This window comes from Fukomys damarensis, unplaced genomic scaffold, assembly GCF_012274545.1.
Source record: "Fukomys damarensis isolate Sample0158 unplaced genomic scaffold, DMR_v1.0_HiC HiC_scaffold_11, whole genome shotgun sequence".
NCBI lineage: Eukaryota > Metazoa > Chordata > Mammalia > Rodentia > Bathyergidae > Fukomys > Fukomys damarensis.
This window is the reverse complement of record NW_022900923.1, coordinates 9,227,353-9,247,781: the sequence shown is the minus strand read 5'-3', so window position 1 is coordinate 9,247,781 and position 20,429 is coordinate 9,227,353. Positions and strand designations below refer to the sequence as shown.

The 20,429-nt window shown below is 42.4% G+C and overlaps 1 protein-coding gene across 3 annotated transcripts in view; it reads left to right on the top strand.

The window, feature by feature from the left end:
* Nucleotides 1–20,429, top strand: part of Pld5 (phospholipase D family member 5) — a 307,043-nt gene that overhangs the window by 168,812 nt on the left and 117,802 nt on the right. For all 3 annotated transcript variants that reach the window (XM_033762051.1, XM_010642582.3, XM_010642583.3), the window contains one exon: nt 8,260–8,428. In XM_033762051.1, the coding sequence (XP_033617942.1) occupies nt 8,260–8,428 (169 nt within the window). The remainder of the gene's footprint in view (nt 1–8,259; nt 8,429–20,429) is intronic.

Sequence of the window (20,429 nt, the reverse complement as noted above, 5' to 3'; positions counted from 1 at the left end):
TTGGCAAATACCACAGGAGTTCTGGTCTATAACGCTGCTTTTAGCCAAAAAAACACATGGAACCTTTTTTGTAACTATATTATATTAATTTGAAAACTTGGAAAAACTTTTTAAAATTGTAACTTTTCATATTGCAAGTTGCACTGACAAATAATGTCCTTTATTTTGTGTTTACTACAAAGCAGGCACTGAGCAAAGCATCTTACATAGATCTCTCCCCTAATCCTTATCATAACCTTTTATCTTTTCAGAAGTGGAAACAAATTGAAAGAAGTAATTTGTTGAAATTCACATAGCTCATAAGTGGCAAAACTGCCTTTTAACTGTGCTATTTCTAATCCTTCCAAATATTTCTCTGCAATAAATAATACCAAAATAATGGTGAAAAAATAATGGTAAAATGTAATATTTTATAAAAATGTTTGTAGTTACCAACAGAGAGAGAGAGAGGGAGGGAGAGGGAGAGAAGCTAGCAAATAAAGGACTTATTTTTTCCTAGTTTATACAAGGGAAAACTGTAAATATTTCTTTGAGAAGTCATAATATTGTTGCTGGATTGAAAAAGAAACTTTGATGATCACACTTAAGTTTGAAGAATAAACACATACTATTGATATAGTCAGAAATCTATTTTAAAATCTCTTAAGCTAAAAGGCTTTTCTCCATATTTATTCCACCTAGCTCCCTAAACTCACAGTTCAAATCATTTATAGTTTATTTTCAAGAAAAGAAGCACAAAGGGATTGGGCTGTATTGTTTCCTGGATTCTCAGCTTCCCTCCCTCTTTGGCGGTGTAACAATGGACAGAGTCCTTCCAGAGACAGAAAGCACACATTCCAGGGACTTGCCCAAAGGTGAATTTTAATGAGATCTGCCTACTTCTTTCTTTTCTTGCCTGAGAAGGAGGTGTATAGGGAAGGTTGTCATGGTATCTAAATGAGTCCTGTGCATATACTAATTAGCTGAGGCTCCTGGGGAGTAGCCAGCTGTTGGTTGTTAAAGGAAATAAAATGATAGGTCACACAAAGAAAATCGTTTTGATGCTGATTTCTGGAGACCTTTCCTAGCCGCTGGTGTCACACGGGGAGCAGTCACTGCCTTCAGCTAAAGTGAGAGGGCAAAAGCCAGGAGGGAAACAGGGCCATCCTTCTGGGGCTTTTCCCCTTGGAATTCGTTACCCACACAAAAGTGCCCCCCGCCGCCAGCCCTTGACTGCTGTTTCTGTTTTTATTTTTACTCTGAATTTATGATTTATTTTGATGCATAATAAAGGCTAAAAATAACGATGATGAAATTGTTCTTCCTCGGTTTCCAGGGACTCTTGTTATCCCCTTCATTGTCTCTGGAAATTCTTTGGTTGTCGCCTTCACATGCCCCACTTTCTCCACCAGCCAAAAATGATTGGATACTTCCTGTCTGTCTTTCGCCCAATTCTTGTCTCTTGAAAAATCTCCCTTGATGATCTTACCCACCACCGTGCCTTCTGTCACTGAGGAAAAGGAAGTGAGAGGTACGGCATAGAAGAAAAGGGACAATCTGACAAAGTCTCCGTATCCACCCTTGAGAAGTAGCTGCAGATGCAAAAGTCAGAATACAAAAGACTGCAAAGGAAAATCAGCCGTGTTGAAATAAAGTTCTTAAAATATTTTTTTAAAACATTCATGATATGGGAATGTATGTCTCACACTGCATCTTCATGAAATGATTTGTTTTAAGCAGTGATGGAGGCTTGGAGATGTTGGCAATAACTGTGCCACTGCCTGAAAACTCTTCTCTAGAGTTTAAGACATCTTTATTCATTTACATTTAGTGTCCTGTACTAAAATTTATCCTTCAGTCTGTCAACCTTAGCTGGAAAAAAAAAATCATGTATCTCTTTTCTTTATCATGTGTTCACATGATATAAGATATAGAAACTCAGCAGACAGAATTAAACAGTTTCAGGCAAGGCAGCATGGTGGTGTTTATTTCTGTAATCCCACCTGCTTAGGAGGCTGAGACAGGATTACCTGTCCAAGGCCAGCCTGGGCAGTTTAGAGAGACTCTGCCTCAAGGCAAAAAAGAAAAAGGGCTGGAGATGAAGCTCTATGCTACAATGCCCTGTGATTTGATCCCTAGAACAACAAAAATCATACGTGCAGATTAAATGGTAAAATTATAGATCAGCATCAAATGTGAGCCCATCTCCTATTCTGTGTATATCTGTGGATTTGATAGATGTGTTTATACCAATTTCTACTAACCAACTTACCTTGTGAGAATTTTTACCCAATTCTGACTCTACTCAATTCCAAATCTTCCAGCTTGCAGACAAAGATATAGCTTGCCTCTTTGGGAATGTTTGCCAACTGATTTTTTTCTAGTTATTGGCTTGTTCTTTCAGTTATTCACTTGACTTTCAGGTTTTTTCTTTACCTTCTCCTCCCCCTCCCCTTCCTTTCCCTTCTTCTTCTCTTCCTCCTGCTCCTCCTCCTCCCTCTTTTTCTTTCTTTCTTTCTTTTTTTTTGGGGGGGGTCTCTCTTAAGGTCTGCAGAAGTTGACTCTGAGTTACTCTTGCATGGTGCGTCTGTTGAGCAGGAACAGCTGTCCTATCTGGGCTCTTGTCATTTGGTCCTTTACAGTTTGCTTAACTTCATGACTTCTTTAATTTTGAAGGTCTGCTCATGATAATGACTTAGTATGTCCTGGTTGTGGTTTCCTACTTTGAAATGGTTCTTTTATGGCAATGGGTGGTTAGTTTGTTCCTTAAAGCTAGAGATCTAGCTATTGCAATTGTAACTCTTCCCCGGGGCCTTCATGTAGAACTGCTGGCTAAATTACTGTTCTAACTGGAAATACTCCATCCAAAAATGACAGCCAAGAATCCTGGCACAGCACTGCATTTGATGTCAAATCATACGTGCCTAAGAGTCAGTGCAGTGCCAAGTCTTGTACCCATTATTAAATCATAATGAGCACATGTGGCTGCTCAGAAATGCTCACCATCTGGATACCAACAGAATATGTGGAATCAGAAGCCACTGGTTTAGAAATAAGTTTGTAGTCTTTAACATCCCACATTCCATTTGTTCTCCCACATTTCCAAATCTAGTTAGCATTGATACACGTCTGTGAGGGCTGCCGTAGGCTCACTATAAGGACCAGCTCCAAACTGAAACATATAATTGCATTTCAAGTTGAAAATTGTCATTTTGACAGGTATAAAACCATAAACAGTACAAAATCTAGTAGGACTAGAATTCCAAACTATATCATAGTGGGACACTGTTTTGGTATTCACCGTTAGAACACTCTCCCTTTGTCGCAGTGTAGTACCTGTTTGTTCCCTGTTATGGGGAGCTCCTATCTTGTCAACATTTGCTCCAGCTGTGACCAACAGAATAGTAGCATTGTCACCTTCTTATCCTTTAGGAAACTCACTGGTGACAGTGCTGATATCATCTAACAAATGGAGATGCACCTTTACTCCCTGGACCATAGACACCTTGTATGTTGATCGCCAGGTGATAGCTCAAAATCACGAGTCTTTGAAAATGCAGTTTATTTACAGTTATGCTAAAATTGGTATTTTCACAGAAGTCAGCTTCATTGTTAACATTTCAGGCACTGATAGTTTAATCCTGTGACCAAGATGGACACCAAGTCCACATTTTCTCGTTGGATGAAAGATTTAAAACATGTCCTGGTTTCTCCATCACAGTTATAGGCTGACTGTCCTGCTGTGCCATCTTTATAAGCTGTGTAAGGCTGCCATGTTGCCAGGGTGTGTTTTTTGGTGTGATTACAGGGCAAACTACTTTGGGGAGGTTGAATGAATGCAGTAGTCCATTGTTAGTAAATTGATAATATTTGCCTTTTCTCTCTATTGACCCTGGCAAACAAGATCCAATATTACTATAATATATATACACTATATATATTACTATATAGACTCTGCAGTGCACCCTAGATTCTCAGCTGTCATTCTTATCTTGAGAAGGATGAAGTATGTCAATGTGGAGACTTTGTAGAGAATGTCTCAGACCATGGGAACACTGTCCTCTATAAATCGTGGCTGTCTACTTTTCCTGTATAGTTCTTCTCCGCAGACTGTTAAGATCAATGTAAATGGCACCATCTTGTTTCAGGAGGAAAAAAAATGAAAAATCTTACCAGTGCCAAAAATCACAAACCCTGCTAATATTCTTATAGTTTATTGCATGTGTTCATAAGAGATTAGGCAAAATAAAATTAAAATCTAAGTTTATAGATACACATGTATTCAGCCCAGAGATCCAAGATTAAGAACATCTAGTGTAAAGTTGTCCAAGGAGCTTAGAGTCCTGACTCATTTGTTTGCCTAGCAGAAGCTGAGGAGATGAAACAGGATGGAATGGAGCCATCCACAATTGTATAATTATCTGTATCCCTCATTTTATCTTCTTTTTCTGGGTTTCTTGAGTTTCCTTATGTCTTTCTCAGTATGTCATTTGTGTCAAAGTAAGATGAAAACTACTTCTGTTTGTTTGGCAGATGTTGTATTTTGGTTTTTTTCAGGGGATTCTTTTTTTGTTTGCTGGATTATTTTTAAATGTATTCAATTGTAGGGGAAACTGAAACTGCTGATTATTTTGAGTCATTTATTCATGCCATGTCTAGCTTCTTTGAACAGATAATTAGGCTTTAAATGTGGATAGAATTATCTTCAACCTCCGTCTACTGCCCTTGAAGCTTTTGAAGTAAAATTGATCCCTCTCTCTCCTTTACTTCTAGAGCACTGCTTTCTCCGTATCCTCTCTTGTCCTCCTGCTTCTTAAATGGTCCCCCAGAGTGTTCTTGTCTATTGCACGTTCTGCCAACCAGGAAATTGTATGGGGCTCCTCCATATTAACTGTGGGTTGATTTTCTTTTCACCTTTGTTACATTGATGTATTAGTCAGGGTTCTCTAAAGAAGTAAAATCATTAGAAAATATAAGTATAATAATACAGAGATTTATTAGGTAGGCTTACAGCGTAGATGGGAGATCCACAGTGGCCATTTGCAGGATCGGAGGTAGAATAGCCCACAGTGGCTGTCTGTGTGCTGGAAAGCTGGGGATCCAGAAGTTCCTCACCCCAAGAAGACAGAAGAACAAGGTGCAGAGCAAGCAGGGTTGAATATACAGCACCAGTCCACAGCCAAAGGCCGGGAAGTTCACTGTAGAGTCACTGGTGTGAGTCTGCTTAGGAAGGCTGAAACCAAAGACTGATTTCCAGAGGCACTGGTGAAGATTGGAACTCTTCCAAAATGAGAACATTTCATTCTCCTTTCCCTTTTTATTCTATCCAAGCTGTAAGCCTGTTGGCTGGTTCCACTCGTATCCAGGGTGGGTCTTCTTTCCTCAGTCTGCTGGCCTACAGTCAGTCACTCACAGGCCCACCTGGAACTGCACTATACCAAAGTATTTCTCAATGTACTCAAGTTGCTGTATCAGGATTAATGTCACATTTGATAATCTCTCCTAATCCCTGGTTTATATCCTTTCCCGTGTTCCTTGTTAACTTTAATAGCCCTCCCTCCCCATATTCCTGGTTGTTCAGATTTTAATACAACAAAGCCCATACTCTTTGGATGCCTTCTCTGCAGTGTGTTAGGCACTGAGGATACAAACCTGGACCAAGGAGCAGGTTCCTGCCTTCACACACCCTACATCTGTTGAGGAGAGCGTTTTGAGCAAGTGATTTTAGGACTTAAAAGTAGGATGAAAGGGCAGTGCAAGTTGCCATGGGAGCTGATAATAAGAGGATGTCATCTACTTTGGGGACATAAGGAAACCTGACAGAGGAAGTAATTTAAATTAGAATTTTGAAGGTTTGCTGAGAGAAGTCTCAATGACTAGTGTAGAATCTGGAATTGGGAAAATTCACTTAAAATACCAGAATCCAGAAGGACTAGCAGAGAAGGCATAAAAATAATGTCAAGTGTGCCCGTGGTGTAAAACTCAGCATTTGAGTCCAGTAAAGCTACAGAAAAGCAGATGGGACTAGCAAATACTTTCCAAACCCTGTAGCATGGGGTGAGGGCAGTGGCCCCCTGGGGCAAGTGGGAAAATCCAGAAGAGGGGTACTTAGGAAGTGTTTGGGTTTACATGTTTTAAAAGATTAATCCAACTATGATGGAGGATAGTTTGGAGAGGGACAAGGATCCAAGTATGGAGCCCACTGGAAGTGGTTCTGGAGCCCAGGTCAGAGACACTATGTTGACTGCAGGAAAATCTGAGTCCTCATGGACCATTTCTCCTGCGCCTGCTCCTCATACCTGTTGATCCAGTACATCTTTGAGATTTGGTTCTGAAAATTCCATTGCATGTCTCTTTTTGTACCCATTTGTACCCAAAAACTCCATTTTTCTTTCCAGAACTATTTCAACAGCTTCTGCTGTTCACGGACTTGTCATCCTCCGGTTTCTCTCTACTCCATTCCAGCAGTGTGCAGATACACTGCCATCATTATCCTGTGAAACATAGTTGCCACCACATGCATCAGAATTAAATCCAGACCCTTCTTCCTGTGTCACGGCCCCCGTGGTGTTGGCTCAGTGGATGCTGCCTCCTTTCTGCACCATGCCAGCTCCTGCCATGACTCTCCTGCTTCACTTACTCCTTGCTACCTATTCACAAATAGCAGATGCAACTCCTCACTTTACCTAAAATGTCTTTCCCTTCCAGCTTACTCTTATAAAAATCTATGTGGGAGACTTCCTCCAATTCTAGATATCTCCGTTCAGAACTGATTTTTTCTTCCTGCCCATGTTCCACATATCCACTTAATTAGACTTCTTACTCTCATTTCACAACCTACTAGAGTCTACTTCCTGCTTGAATAAGAATAAGAATTCAGAATTTATCTGAATAAGAATGTGTGAGGCAGACTGACCCACTAGTTATAAACCTCTGAGGACAAGGGAGATTGTCATAGCCGTTTCCAAATTGTGTATAGTGATTTGCTTGTCCTGTCCTTATGAGGTGTCAACATTAAGTGAGTCTGCCTGTGGTAGTGGGGGATTGGATCCCAAAATCATTAATGACTCTGGTCCGTACTCTGGAACCTCATTCTGACTATACTATTTTAGGCTTATTCAACTACAAAAGTATATTTTAGTATTGTTTTTATTTGTGAAGCTGGTTAAATAAGACAAGTCTCTAAAGCGTAATGGTTACTTTTATTGAGAAGTGCTGAAATCTGTGTTGAAAGCTGAAAATTCTGTATATATGGGCTGAGCTCCAGTTGTAGGGTTTTGTTGTTGCTTTGATCTTGTTTGTCAAAAGCATGTGCTCTGCCACTGAGCTGCACCCTCCATCCCACCTGCGCATGTAACTGTGGGCCTGCAGCTATGAGTGAAACAGACCCATATTCTGGAAGCACTCACCAGACATCATCATAAAATTTGGGGGTTTCTCCATAAAGAATTGCAGAAGAAATCAAGAATTTACTAAAGTGCAATTTTTTATTTGTTCTTTTAAGAAGTTACGTGTCACCTAACTCAAAAGTGAGGGAAAAAAAACAGCCTCAGGTACAGTACCCGGGAGAGGTAGTCACAGCGAATATGCTGCCAATATATATACAAAAATGGAAAGAGAAAGCAAACTTACTGTGATACTGCTGATTGTGTTTTATCTGGGGCTTGATTATTACTATCATTTTATACGGCCCTTATTGCCTGACTTTAAGAAAGCTTTGCCCGAAGCAGTTTTTATTACTTTGTCAGTATTACTTTACATCTTAGGCTAGCAAGTATCAGTAGATGTGTTGAGCAGTAATAATCACATTCACTGAATTCTAACATATCCCCAGCATTGTATTAGAAACTGAAGATAAGCAAAACTTAATTTGTGGTCTCAAGTAGCTTGCAGAAGTAGTACACAAGAACTGCGTCCCTTATAATTGCATTGCTACAGGGACAAGTTAGGAATATGTTACTAGAATTACTAGTATAAGATGTTCATGGAGGAAGCTCTGGGTTTCTTCAAGGCTTGTTTGAAACTGCACGTTGGGGGCACATACTATGATTTTCTGAAAGATCAGTGTTAACTATGGGAAAATAGCATAAATTCTCAACACAGATCAGCACAGGGGAAGCGTAAGAGGGCTTTGGTGGGAAAAATATAATTTGTGAGTAAAATATACATTCAGAAAGATAAAAGAATACTTTCCAGATGTCTCTGTATGCATATGTGAAGAAAGATTGATGGCTTCAAATTTGACTAGCTTTTGTTTGTTTTTTCAAAATCTTTTCTAAGAATTGCCCTGGTGGAAAATATTCCTGAAGGCCTTAACTATTCAGAAAGTGCGCCTTTCCACTTACCACTTTTCCAAGGCTGGATGAATTTACTCAACATGGCCAAAAAGTCTGTTGACATAGTGTCTTCCCATTGGGATCTCAACCACACTCACCCATCAGCGTGTCAGGTAAGCTCCATCCTCTGTGTGTGTGATTGTACCGATGTGCACTTTATATGCTTTAGTATTCTTGTCTTCCATGCCTCTAGCTCAGCTCATTTTGTCAATTCCACCTTCACCCGGAGTACATGTACATCCCTGTGTTTATGTTTATGTGCTGCTGTTAAGCATATGTCACTCAACTCCTACCAGCACCCCAGGATTTCAAGGGAAGAACCATAGCTCATCTCTTTGCCTTTGATAGGCTGTGTACACAGCATCCCAGCGCTGCTTGACTTAAGGGGCGCCATTCACCCCACAGTATCTGTCAACAGCAAGGCCCAGGGCTCTGCCTTGCACGGCCCTCATGAGTGCAGTTCTAATCTGTCAGCTGCTTGCTGGGGCGTGTATTTGGTCAGTTTGTGTCACGATTCACCCCAGAGCCGACATTTTTTTTAACATAGTGGAGTCAAACTTCCCAGAGGAGTTGTTGACCCTTAACTCTGTCATATTGGGTGAGTAGGAAAAGAAAATGTGCTTATTACTGAGAACAGCCTTTCGAAAACTATCTGACTTAAGTGATGTCTGAGTTAAATCTTTGGGGTTTAAGAGATGCTTGTTTTGAGTGTATTTTTCTTTCCGTTGGTACAACCGTGATAGTCTGCACTGAGCTGACCTGTCCAAGCATATCATCCCTGGCCTCTGTACAACAGTCCTCTTTGGAGCAAGGGTAAAATCAGTTGTCTGTTTGCATACAAGAAGTATGAATAGTAAATCTATTATCATTACGTAATTATGGGTGCTTTGAAACCTAGTCTTTCGCTATTATAATGTCAAAAATTATCACACAAGACAGGTAAAAATAAACAAAACCACAAAGTTCATACTAAAGAATAATTGAATCAGTTTACAAAAGTTAGTACAAATGCAGTATGTTCCACACATTTCCACTTTTATTTAAATGGTTCAGGTGTTCATTGTTACATAATGCCTCATCCGTCCCTAAACTTAGTGGGTTAAAAACTAACACCCACTTATGGATTCACGATTTCGAGTAAGGCTTGTCTGAGAGGATGCATCTGCTCCCCATGGTGTCTGTGGGCATGGCTCGCCTGGGGCTGGAGGGGCACCCACAGCCCCATTGTAGACCGAATTGTTTGGGGGTGGCTGCGTCTCTCTCATCAGTCCATAAACTGGCTTGTGCTGTTTGTGCTGTGGTTGGATCCTGAGAGGGCTAAAGCAGAAGGTCGGAGCCCCGCTGAGACCTGTGCTCTGGTATCCGCCGCGCTGCACTGGTAAAGCACCTCACAAGTCCAGGATGGGAGGCATCACATCCAGCAGAGAATTGCCATGAGCCGTCTTAGGCAATGAAATGCCACAGCCCTTCTCCAGCTGTGGAGATCCGGGTGTCTTCCGCATGCAAAATACACTCACCTCACCCCTGAAAACTTGAGCGGATTCCATTATGTGAAAGGCTCCACATCCAGGATCTCTTCTCCTGCATCGGCCGGGCAGCGGGTGTTCGCCCCTTCTGCTGGTCGTTCCTGGCTGAGCGGTTGATCTTGTGGACTGTCGTGCATGTCTGTGGTCCCTGCTGGCTGAGAGCCAGGCATGGAGACAGCAAAGCATGCAGAATGGAAGGTGTTCTGTGCCTGGTTTGTTCCTGTCTCCTCCCCCCTTCCACTTCCCTCGGCCCCTAAAGCAGTATCCACAATTGGATTTAGACTAAAGGAACTTCTCTGCATATCACGTTTGCAGCATTGAAAGTCATTTTTTAAAGAAACTGCTTCCTTTCCTTCCTCCCTCCGCCTGTGCAGATGAGGGACTGAGTGGACAGTGATCACAAGTGGACAAAGGAAAGTGCTTCTGACTGCCGACTTTTTCTCTTTGGGTGCAGGCCTCAAGGCCTCTGTATCCTTTTCTCTTCTTTGGGCCACCTTGTTTTACTCCTCCCCAAAAGGAAGACACTGGTTGAAAGCCCATTTGATTCACATTCTTAGCTGACTTTACCTTCCCAACGGAAAAGGAAGCTCAAGACTTCCTCTGCGTATTGAACTTTGGGCAGCAGACCCTGGACTCGTCAGTACACTTTTGTTTTTACCAAGACCTTGTAAATACTGAGAGATCGTTGCTGAATGGCTTCTCACACGCAGAAGAGCAAGGTCATTCCCTTATTACTCACGTGACCCCCTTTTAAATGGTCTTTAAGATGTTCTGGTTTGTTCACAAATCTGTGATAACAAACATTGGCTGAGATTCAGTTTATTTTTTTAATTTCATAAATTTTTATTAACACATGGTTTCAGTACATAATAATTACTTTCATCATGGGCGTTGCATACCACATCTTAATCCTTTTTACTCAGGTTCACAATTTATTGTCTCTGTATGTATAATAAATATATGATATTTTATATATATATAGAGAGAGAGAGATTTCTTTTTTTAAAGAAAATACCTTTTATTTCAAGGGAAGAATCAAACATGGCATTTACCCAGAAAGTCCTAAATGAGACCATAAATGGCACAGAGGTAAACAGGAACTACAACTCAAAGCTGTCCATCTATTTATTATAAAGCAGAAGTAAGCAAAATACACCAAGAAACAGTGTAGCTGGTGGCCGGCAGGCTCAGCTCAGCAGAGAACAGACACAAATTAATATGACACATGATATCTGTCTTCCCGGGATAAGTAGCAATTTCTCAGGGCTGTGATGGTTGTTATTGAACAAAATGACGAATGCCTGCACTTTCTTTTTATTTGCATGGAATTAGGCACATTGGTTAAAAATGTATTTTTTATCTGTGTCTCCAAAGGGTTGCTGTTGTGATTCCCACCAGAAGAACCAGCCCGTTTTGTCCTTCTGGCCTCTCACTGGGTGTTGCTTTTGTTTTGTGTCTGTTTCCTTCCACGCTAACGCAAACAGGCCAGCGCCCTTACACTGTACAGCGGCCATGCGAAGGGTTAGCGAGGCCTCCGGTTCCATGGCAACCAGATTTTACCATTTAATGAAAATGCATGGCCAGGCAAAGGGTTTTTGTTTCTTTCTGTCAGGATAATGAATTTAGCCAATAAAATACTGAAATTTATAAGACATTTGGATTGCTAATTTGTAGGATAGAGTAATAGGAATTTACTAAATCAGGGCTATTCAGAAAAAGCCAGGACATGTGACTACGGGTGTTGTTTTGGGAGAGCTACCTGATTCCTTGGGCAAAAACACCCTTCCCTTTGTGAGTTCCCTGTAAGGGACAAAATAAGATAATTAATGAGCTATAACAATGGAATCTCGAAGAGATGCATTTGTGTGAAATCAATTGGATGCCAGCTTCCTAGTGAGCAGTGACTGCCAACGGAAGACATATCACAGTTATTTGATTTTGAAACATTATGACTTTTTAAATTGAACAAGATTTATTCGAGTTCACTAATAGCATGTATGAAAGCTCAGAGATTGAGGAGGTGGTTTTGGAAACTGTAAGTCCAGGTCCTCTCTGTAAATTAAATTAGCTGATACATGTTAATATGGTATAGAAATAATCATTTTAATGTCTATACAAGTACTTATTATTATTGGGAGTATTGTTGCCAGTCACTTGTCTATATAGTTCAAGTTAGTTAATTCTGTTAACCAACAGAGAAACTTTCCGAGGGTCTTTAAACAGCGCTAGACCTGAGAGTGATGTCTCAGTCACTTTCTTGTTGCAGAAGGACAATACCCAACAGCCACCTTAAAGAAAGAGAGATTTTTTGAGCTCATAGCTACAGTCTGTGGTCAGCCAGCTCCCAGGCAGAAAAAAATAGTGAGAGGGCCCGGGGGCAGGAAATCTGCTCAGATCATGGCAGCCAGGAAGCAGAGAGACAAGGAGGGAGAGCACCAGGGAGGGAGGTCTACCTTGACCATCACACCCCAAAGACCTGCCTCTTCGTACCAGACCCCGCCCTGACAGCAAGTCAGCCATAGTGCCTTCAGGATCCAGTCACCTTCCCGGGGCCCCACATCCGGGAGAGAGCAGAGGCCGTGGGAGACTTCTAGAGCCAGACCATAACAGGTGGTTACCGTGTACAATTAAAAGGCAATTATAGTTTCTTCAACAGTGAGATTCAGGGCAGATAAGGGGGATTGGGCCAAGTATCATGGTATGTGGAACTCTGGGTTCGGTTTGGTTTGTTAGTTACAGATCTGTATTATGTGCACACACTCAGACTCCCACATGCACGCAGCCTGGCTGCCCCTCACTTGCTCATCCTTTCTTGCCTTAAGCACATATTGAGAAGCGTCTCCTCTGGCCCGGAGTAGCAGGGACCTTCTTCGCTTTGGTGGGCTGATCTCCCCACCTCCACCCTGAAGACCCTGCCCTCAAGAATTGTACAAGCTTTTAAGAATAACTTTTTACCTCTTCCTTTTCTGATCAGTCACTGTCTGGAAAAGATTTTACCTGCTGAGACTTTGATATAGTTTATCTTAGAGCAGTATCATTCCATAGAAGATAACCCATGACCACAGTCGGTGCTTGCTGAGATTGATGCAGAACAAGACCTGTGCACACGTCCTAGGGTCAGCTCCATCTTGAATCGGGCACACAGGAGGCATTGCGGTCTTCTTCACCTTCCGTTGGGCTTTGCTCTCTGTTGTTCCTATTGGAAATGGAGGAGCTGTATGACCCGCAACATCGCATGCTCTTTCTTTGGTGTTGGCAGGGTCCTCTCGCCATGGGGTCACATGCCCTGCGGCCACCTGTGGCTGGGGTCTCCGGGTGCTGCCTCAGAGCCACATGTGCTCTCCTTGCAACTTTCTTCTTCTCTGTGCATTTTTGGGGTTTCTTGAGACAGGGTCTTGCTGTGTAGTTCAAGCTGGCCTTGTACTCACTGTGTAGCCCAGGCTGGCCTTGAACTCAGTGATCCTCCTGCCTCAGCCTCCCGAGTGCTGGGATTACAAGCATGTGCCACCACACCTGGCTTGCAGGCTTCTTCTTAACTGGCTATTAGTGTAGCTCAACCATTAAAATGCAAGCTTTTGTTTGGTCGAATTTATGTAACTTTCCTTGCCATGTTTGTTTAGCCGCTGTCCTGCGATTTTTTTCACAAATGAAATGATTAACATTTTCTATTACATCACTTTGCAGTGCATCCCATAATGCATCTTTCCTGTCCTGGGGAGGCCCACAGTGCAGGGGAGCCCTCGATGGGTCTCTGTATTTCAGCACGTCCCATTCTCCATCTTCAGGGACTCTTTGAGCCCAGTCCTCCTTTCTTCCCCATCCAACGGTCCTGTGCACGTAGGTCCTCACCCCTCCTCAGATCTCACAGTGGACTCTTCATTCCCCCATCATGCAAGCAGTCAGCATCTCCTCTGCAACATAATGGTATCTCTGGATCCAGAAGAATTCTGTTTTTATTGGAACTTGTATATTTATTATCTCTTAGATTTTTAAACTTTTTTGATGAACATATACAATTTGTACTTATTAGGAGGCACAGTGAGATATTGGGTAGTGATCGATCCAGAGTAATTAGCATAGCCATTTCTGCTGTCCTTTCTCCACGGTGAGTACAAGTTCTCTCCTAACTCCGTGGAGAAGTGTTTGCATTGTGAATTATACTCACCTGCTGGGGCGCAGAACACCAGATCTTATCCCTCCCATCAAACAATATTAATAGCCATCGGTCAGGCTCTCCTCCTCACCTACCTGCCCTACCTAGTCTTTCCAGTCTCAGGTAGCTGCTGCCCTGCTCTCAACCTCTATGAGATCAGCTCTTTTAGATGCCACATAACGGGCCGGGGATTTAGCTCAGTGGTCCCACCGCCTGCCTTGCAAGCACAAGGACCTGAGTTCGATCCCTGGTACCAAGAAAAAAAAAAAAAAAAAAAGATTAGATTCCACATAACTAAGGCTGAGCAATGTTTGTCTTTCTCCGTTTGCCTTACCTCCCTCAACATAAGGATCTCCAGATCCATCTGTGTTACCACATGACAGGATTTCATGCTTTTTGCCCATGTACCCACCAACAAGAATCCTATTCTGATCATGTCACTCTCACATGAGTCTGATAAAAATGTCCAATAATATTGTGACCTCATCATGAAATATTTAATTGAAATGGTTCTTAGTGTTTTTTGTAATCCAAGAAAAATAACATCATAGCATTTTCTGTGTCTCCTTTTGCCTCACAGGAAATAAGGATAGTTGGTGGAGACAAGAGCCTTGAAAGAAAAAAAATGTTTTTGGTGGAACTGAGACTGAACTCAAGGCCTCCACATTGAGCTACCTCCTTGACCAGTTTTTTAGTTCTTATTTTAAGATAAGGTTCTGCTAAGTCAGTAAGTTGCAGTTGCCCAAGCTGAGCTCAGACTTGTGATCCTCCTGCCTCAGTTTCCCACCATCCTGGGATTGCAGTTGTGCACCACTTCACAACTTTTTGAACAAATTATAATTTATAGAGTGGAATAAACAGAAAGAAAAAGCAGGCTGTTCTGACACAGCAGGAAAACATGCATTTCATCTTTTATTTTGATGAATCTTCTTAGAGCTGATACAGTTTTTTACTATAACAGACTTACTACTATGGGCTGCTTTTATCCTTTGTTAAATGAGAATATAGTTAAAGTAAAATGTGATTTAAAGGAAACATAACTACTATACATGGTAATACTCTTCTGTTAATTTGCTCACTTTACAATAAGTTGTTATCTTAATATTAAATTATCAGAGCTGTGTTAGAGATAGATAGATAGATAGAGATAGATAGATAGATAGATAGATAGATAGATAGATAGATAGATAGATAGGCAAACTAGCCCAGTTATTCAGGAGTCCCATAGTACAGTGGGAAACCAAAGATGTTAACTTGACTCACTCTCACGGCATTAAACAAAGCACCTGAAACAACTAACCTAGCAAGAGAAAAGTGGTTATGTGGTTCTTGTTTGGGGAGGTTTCAGTCCGTAATCGAGTGGCCCCGTAGCTTGGGGTCTCTAGCAGGGCAGCAGTCTTGGCAGGGGTGCACAGTGGAACCAAGTACTCGACCTTCAGCCAGGAAGTAGAAGAAAAAGGAAAATCTGACTCCTGCAGTCCCTGATCTGCACACTGCCCTGGATCTCAGGATCTCCCACCCGGCCACACTTCTGAAAGATTCCACTGCCTGCTGTAGCCATCGTGGGACCAAGCCTTTATCACATAGACCATTTGAGGAGGAATTCAATCGCACCGTAGCTGTGGGGTTGGGGACATTTGATGAAACATAGTTTAGGAGTTGTGCTCACAGTGAACAAATGTCAAAGCTTCATTGATCCTCAGTGTCTTCATCTCTAAAGCATCATCATGATGGCCAGCTCATTTTGCTTTGGGAATTTGATTAACGTTTATAAAACTACAAAAAGTGGAAGCCAGACATGATGATGCAAGCCTGTAATCCCAGCATTCTGGGAGGCTGAGGCAGGAAGATCACAAATTCAAGTGACATAGACAACTTAGTAACTTAGCAAGACTGTCTCAAAATAAAAAGTACAAAAAGGTCTGGGGATATAGCTCAGAGTGTCAGCTCCAAGTTCAATCTCCAGTACCACACGATAAATAGATACTCATAAAAGATAGTTGACATTGTCATTTTTTAAATTTCTCTATCTAGTACAGGATATTAAATATAAGACAGTCAACTCTCTGTGAATCATAGAGCAGGAAGAACATTAGACTGTCCAAGATTTCAACTTCTGTGAAGTGAGTTTAAGGTAATTCTACCTGGAAAACATATCCAAATTTTTCTTCAGGGTTCACAGGAAGAAAGGACAAAGGAAGACATGTATGTTTTTGGTAGCTTCTCAACCTACATTCCTGACACCGTAGTTTCCAACTGTGACTGCCAGACAGGACCTCCTGGGAACCCATCCCCAGTTCATGAAAGCAGAATATTTGGAGTGAGGCCTAATTTGTAAAATGTAAAATTCCACATTTGTAAAATATGACTAGTCTGTTCCACTGGGCAGAGAGGGTGGAGGATCACAGCTTGAAACCATCCAAGTCTTATAAACATTTTTTGATTTTCCTAGGTTTCAAGGCACGGTCGGTTGGTCCCTTCCCCACTCCATTTGTCAGCCTAATATTGCCTGCTGCGGTGGGATCCTGTTTATTGCATCTGTTCTCCCCGTGATAATATAAATGGTAGCAGCTTGTATCTGAATGCTCCACATTTTCCCAGATCCAAGGAGGTGTCGCATTTGTCCTGGTGGCTGTGTTGTCCTGCACATGGCTGGGGAGAGGAGGCAGCTCCATGAGAGCTTGCTGGTTTGAACCAGAAAATGCCTCTTGAGCCTTTTCACGGCAGGCCTAATACAATTTCATAGAAAGCCTGGTACAGTGTTAGCATAAATCTAGCAGAACCTTCTGGAAGGAGTGTCCCTTTGTTTCAAAGTAGCGCTGCACAAAATTAACACTCAGCAAATACGTATTTATGAATAAGCAGTCTCCCATTTGAAATGTGGCAGCAATGTGATTTCAAATGTGGCTTCAGTGTACATTTATCAAGGTGCTCTTTGCTGAGGCTACAAAACCAATCATCAGTGGCCCCAGCCGATACAGACCCGAGTGTCCTGGGGGAGACGGAAAAGCCCCGATAAGAATACAGACCAGATGGGCTCAGTGGTGCTGCCGCCTGCCTCACAAATGCAAAGTCCTGAGTTCGATCCCTGGTACAAAGAAAAGTATACAGAACAGAGGAGCAGCAATGAGGGGTGGGGAGGTCTGGCTGCTCAGCGCAGCTCACAGGTTCCCGTGGTTCCCGTCTCCCCTGGCCCTGTCCTTCCCTGGCAGCTGCCCACCACTTCTCCGTGTTTCCATTTCCCCATCTGTTGAGTAATTCTGATTTCTCTCTTCCTTGAGCTCCAGTAGGTTTCGGGGGAAACCATTATTCTCACACAAACTCCCAAGCAGCATCGTTAGCCAGACCTTAACCTCTGTGAGTCCTTTTAAACCTAGTCATATAGGCGTGAAGAAGTCATGAACCTCAAGATAGTTTCTCCAAACCCTTCCCTTAAATAATGATCTTGTTTAAGATTGTTTTGTCTGAATTTTGCTTGCATGTATGCTTGTTTACTGTTTATTTTTATCCTGCATCTCCTAAAAAGTTTTTGACAGTTTGGTATTCTGTGCATAATTTAGCTTCACGTGCTAATATTATAGAGAAAAAACTGTATGTCTTCATTTTAAACTCACAGTTATACCTAAGCATGCGTCATCTTATTAGAAATGCTGCTAAGCAGTTTTTTTACTCGCTGCATAACATACAGCGGAGCACATTCACCAGATTAGGTTCATGTAACTATTTCTAGTATGCACGCTAATGTTCCTCCTGCTTTCCTTTTTCTGAAAAGAGCTGTTGCGGTAAATACCTTTGCAAAATAATTATTTTTTACTTGTTAGATGCAAAGTGAGTCTCAGAGGTAAAGATGGAGGGCTAAGGCGCCTGGGCTGCTTTTCTTAGGATGGTGGATCTGGGTGGGCACATAGGGCACCCTGAGTCAGTCTGCACAGTCTCTCCTGTGCAGGGGGCAGATTTGAAGGATTTTGCCTCAGGTCTGTGTGCAGCCCTCCAGCTCACCTGACCAAGTGCTCATGGCAGAACCACCGTGCACAGCGCGTCCTGTGTTCCTGCTTCCAGGCAATACCTCTGCAGCAAGGGATGGTGCCAGGCTGGGGATGCCATGGCCTTCCAGCCCCTGATAAACGGCAGTGCCAGTGTAACATCTGTGGACCCTGTGTGGCTAGAGAGGACACTGGAGCCACCCCAGTAGCTTCTGTAGGATTCTAGCTGCTAGGTCCCTGTTACCATCATGCCGTTCCTGATATTAATTCCTTGCAATTTCCTGGCCCATTATTGGCATGGTGAGCTTCTTCATCTGCCCCTGACAAGGTGACTGCATTCGGACTTGCGGGACACGTAATTGAGATAACCATCATTAGGCAGCGCCTTGATGATGAACTGCCCTGGATGATTAGGTCCCATGATGCAAAGGAGCCTGCTGCTAATGAGTGGATGGGCAGTTTGCTCGCCTCTAGAGCACATACTGTGCTTGTACTCAGAGGGTAATCCTTGTGACTTATTGCCAGAAAATGGGCACTCAACTGAGTAGTGAGGTCTGTGGCACTGTGTGTGCTCCTGAAGCTCTGGCATGATCTCGGGTCTTTTGAGAAGAGAAGCGATGGTCACCACCACTTGGCTTGGGCGGAGAAGTCCGTATTTCCAGCCGACTGCTCCTGCATGCTGCTGGTGAGTGGCCATCAGCCCCAGCTCCCCTGTCTTCCTCAAGCCCCAGGCTGGCTCATCACTGCCTCTCAGATACAGTACCTGGTTCCTTCCAGTTGCTTTTTGGTATTGCCCTTGGCACTACTCTATCTTGGGCCACAGTATGTCTCATGAAACTGCACCAGCCTTATTCAGGCCCTGTACGAATCATTCTCTAGCTTGCAGTGAGAGTTCCCTTTCAGAGTCAAAAGCATTGGAGGAGGAGGTGCCTGAGGTTGAACTCGGGACCTGGCTCGTGTCATGCTGGACAGTCTCTGCACTGCCAAGCTACACCGCCAAGCCTAGAGCAAAACTTCATCGTGACCGTGTCCTTCTCTGCCTAAACTCCTTCGAAGGCCAGTGCTGCTTTCCAGGTGTGGTAACAGCTCCTCCATCTGTTTTATAAAAGCCTTTAGCCTCCTTCTTACCTCTCTAGCCTTGAGCCCCACCTGCTTTCTGGACTCTGCTTTGGCCTCCATCTGGAACCTTCTTGCTTTCTTTGCTTCTTTGGGGAACTTTCCGAGTGCTTTATGCTGAGTTGCTAGACCTCCACGATATTTTCTGCTAGGACTTTTTCCATCCTAGAATTTGACTCAGTGCTCTGATTTGCTTATTTATTATAGATTTTTCAGCTCACTATCTCCCTCATTTATCAGGGCTTATCAAGAACCAGTGTGTTGAGTGAATTTTCAAGATGCTTGGTCCTTTTGTCTACATTTGAAAATAAAAGTTGACCCTGAGTACCATTAACTAAATCTGTTACTGGCCTTGGCCCTGAAAAACTCTGTGTATCTTGCTAATTGAAAAATTGAGTAAAATATATGTAAATAATTATTTTTTTGTCATAAATTTGAAAAAAAATAAAGGCAAGTATATTACTACCAAAGACTCCTACAGTAAGTCTCTAGTCCCCACCTGCCCAGTATACAATATAGGCCTGAGAAAAAATTCACTAAGAGACAGAACTGGGAGAGAAAAAGCAGGACAACCAATGCCAGTGCAACTGACAAAGGCACTGGCCGGTCCCAGGCACTGACTTTTGTCATAAATTTGAAAAAAAATAAAGGCAAGTATATTACTACCAAAGACTCCTACAGTAAGTCTCTAGTCCCCACCTGCCCAGTATACAATATAGGCCTGAGAAAAAATTCACTAAGAGACAGAACTGGGAGAGAAAAAGCAGGACAACCAATGCCAGTGCAACTGACAAAGGCACTGGCCGGTCCCAGGCACTGACTTTTATTGGCAATCGACTGGGGTAAAAGTGAGCTACGTGAGTGGTTTCTATGGAAATGAATGAAACAGGCTCATAAAGGACAAGACAAAGCATTCTGAAATTAGGGACAGATTAGACAAAATGTATGGTTGTAATTAGAACATTATCCTTCTAGTTACAAGGTTTTGGTTGTGGTAGCAGAATTTGGGTGTGAGTTCCTCTGACTTGGTCTGTAGGCTTCAGCCAGACTCAACTATAAACAAGCCAGTTGAGGGGTTCACTCTTCACAGCCTGCTTTGGGCAAAATCATTATGACAGTCCTCTGCATATTACTTCAAAAGAACACTACAGCTTAAAATAAACCCTGAATATTTTTCTCGTGACTATATCATCAAATGATTAGCATATTTAGTTGGTCATATTTCCTTTTATATTTTGATTTAAGCTTTCTGTAAATGCACAGTTATGTACACATACATGGTATGCATATGTGTATGTATGTTCTGTTTAAAGACACTGAAAGAAGGGCAGCAGCA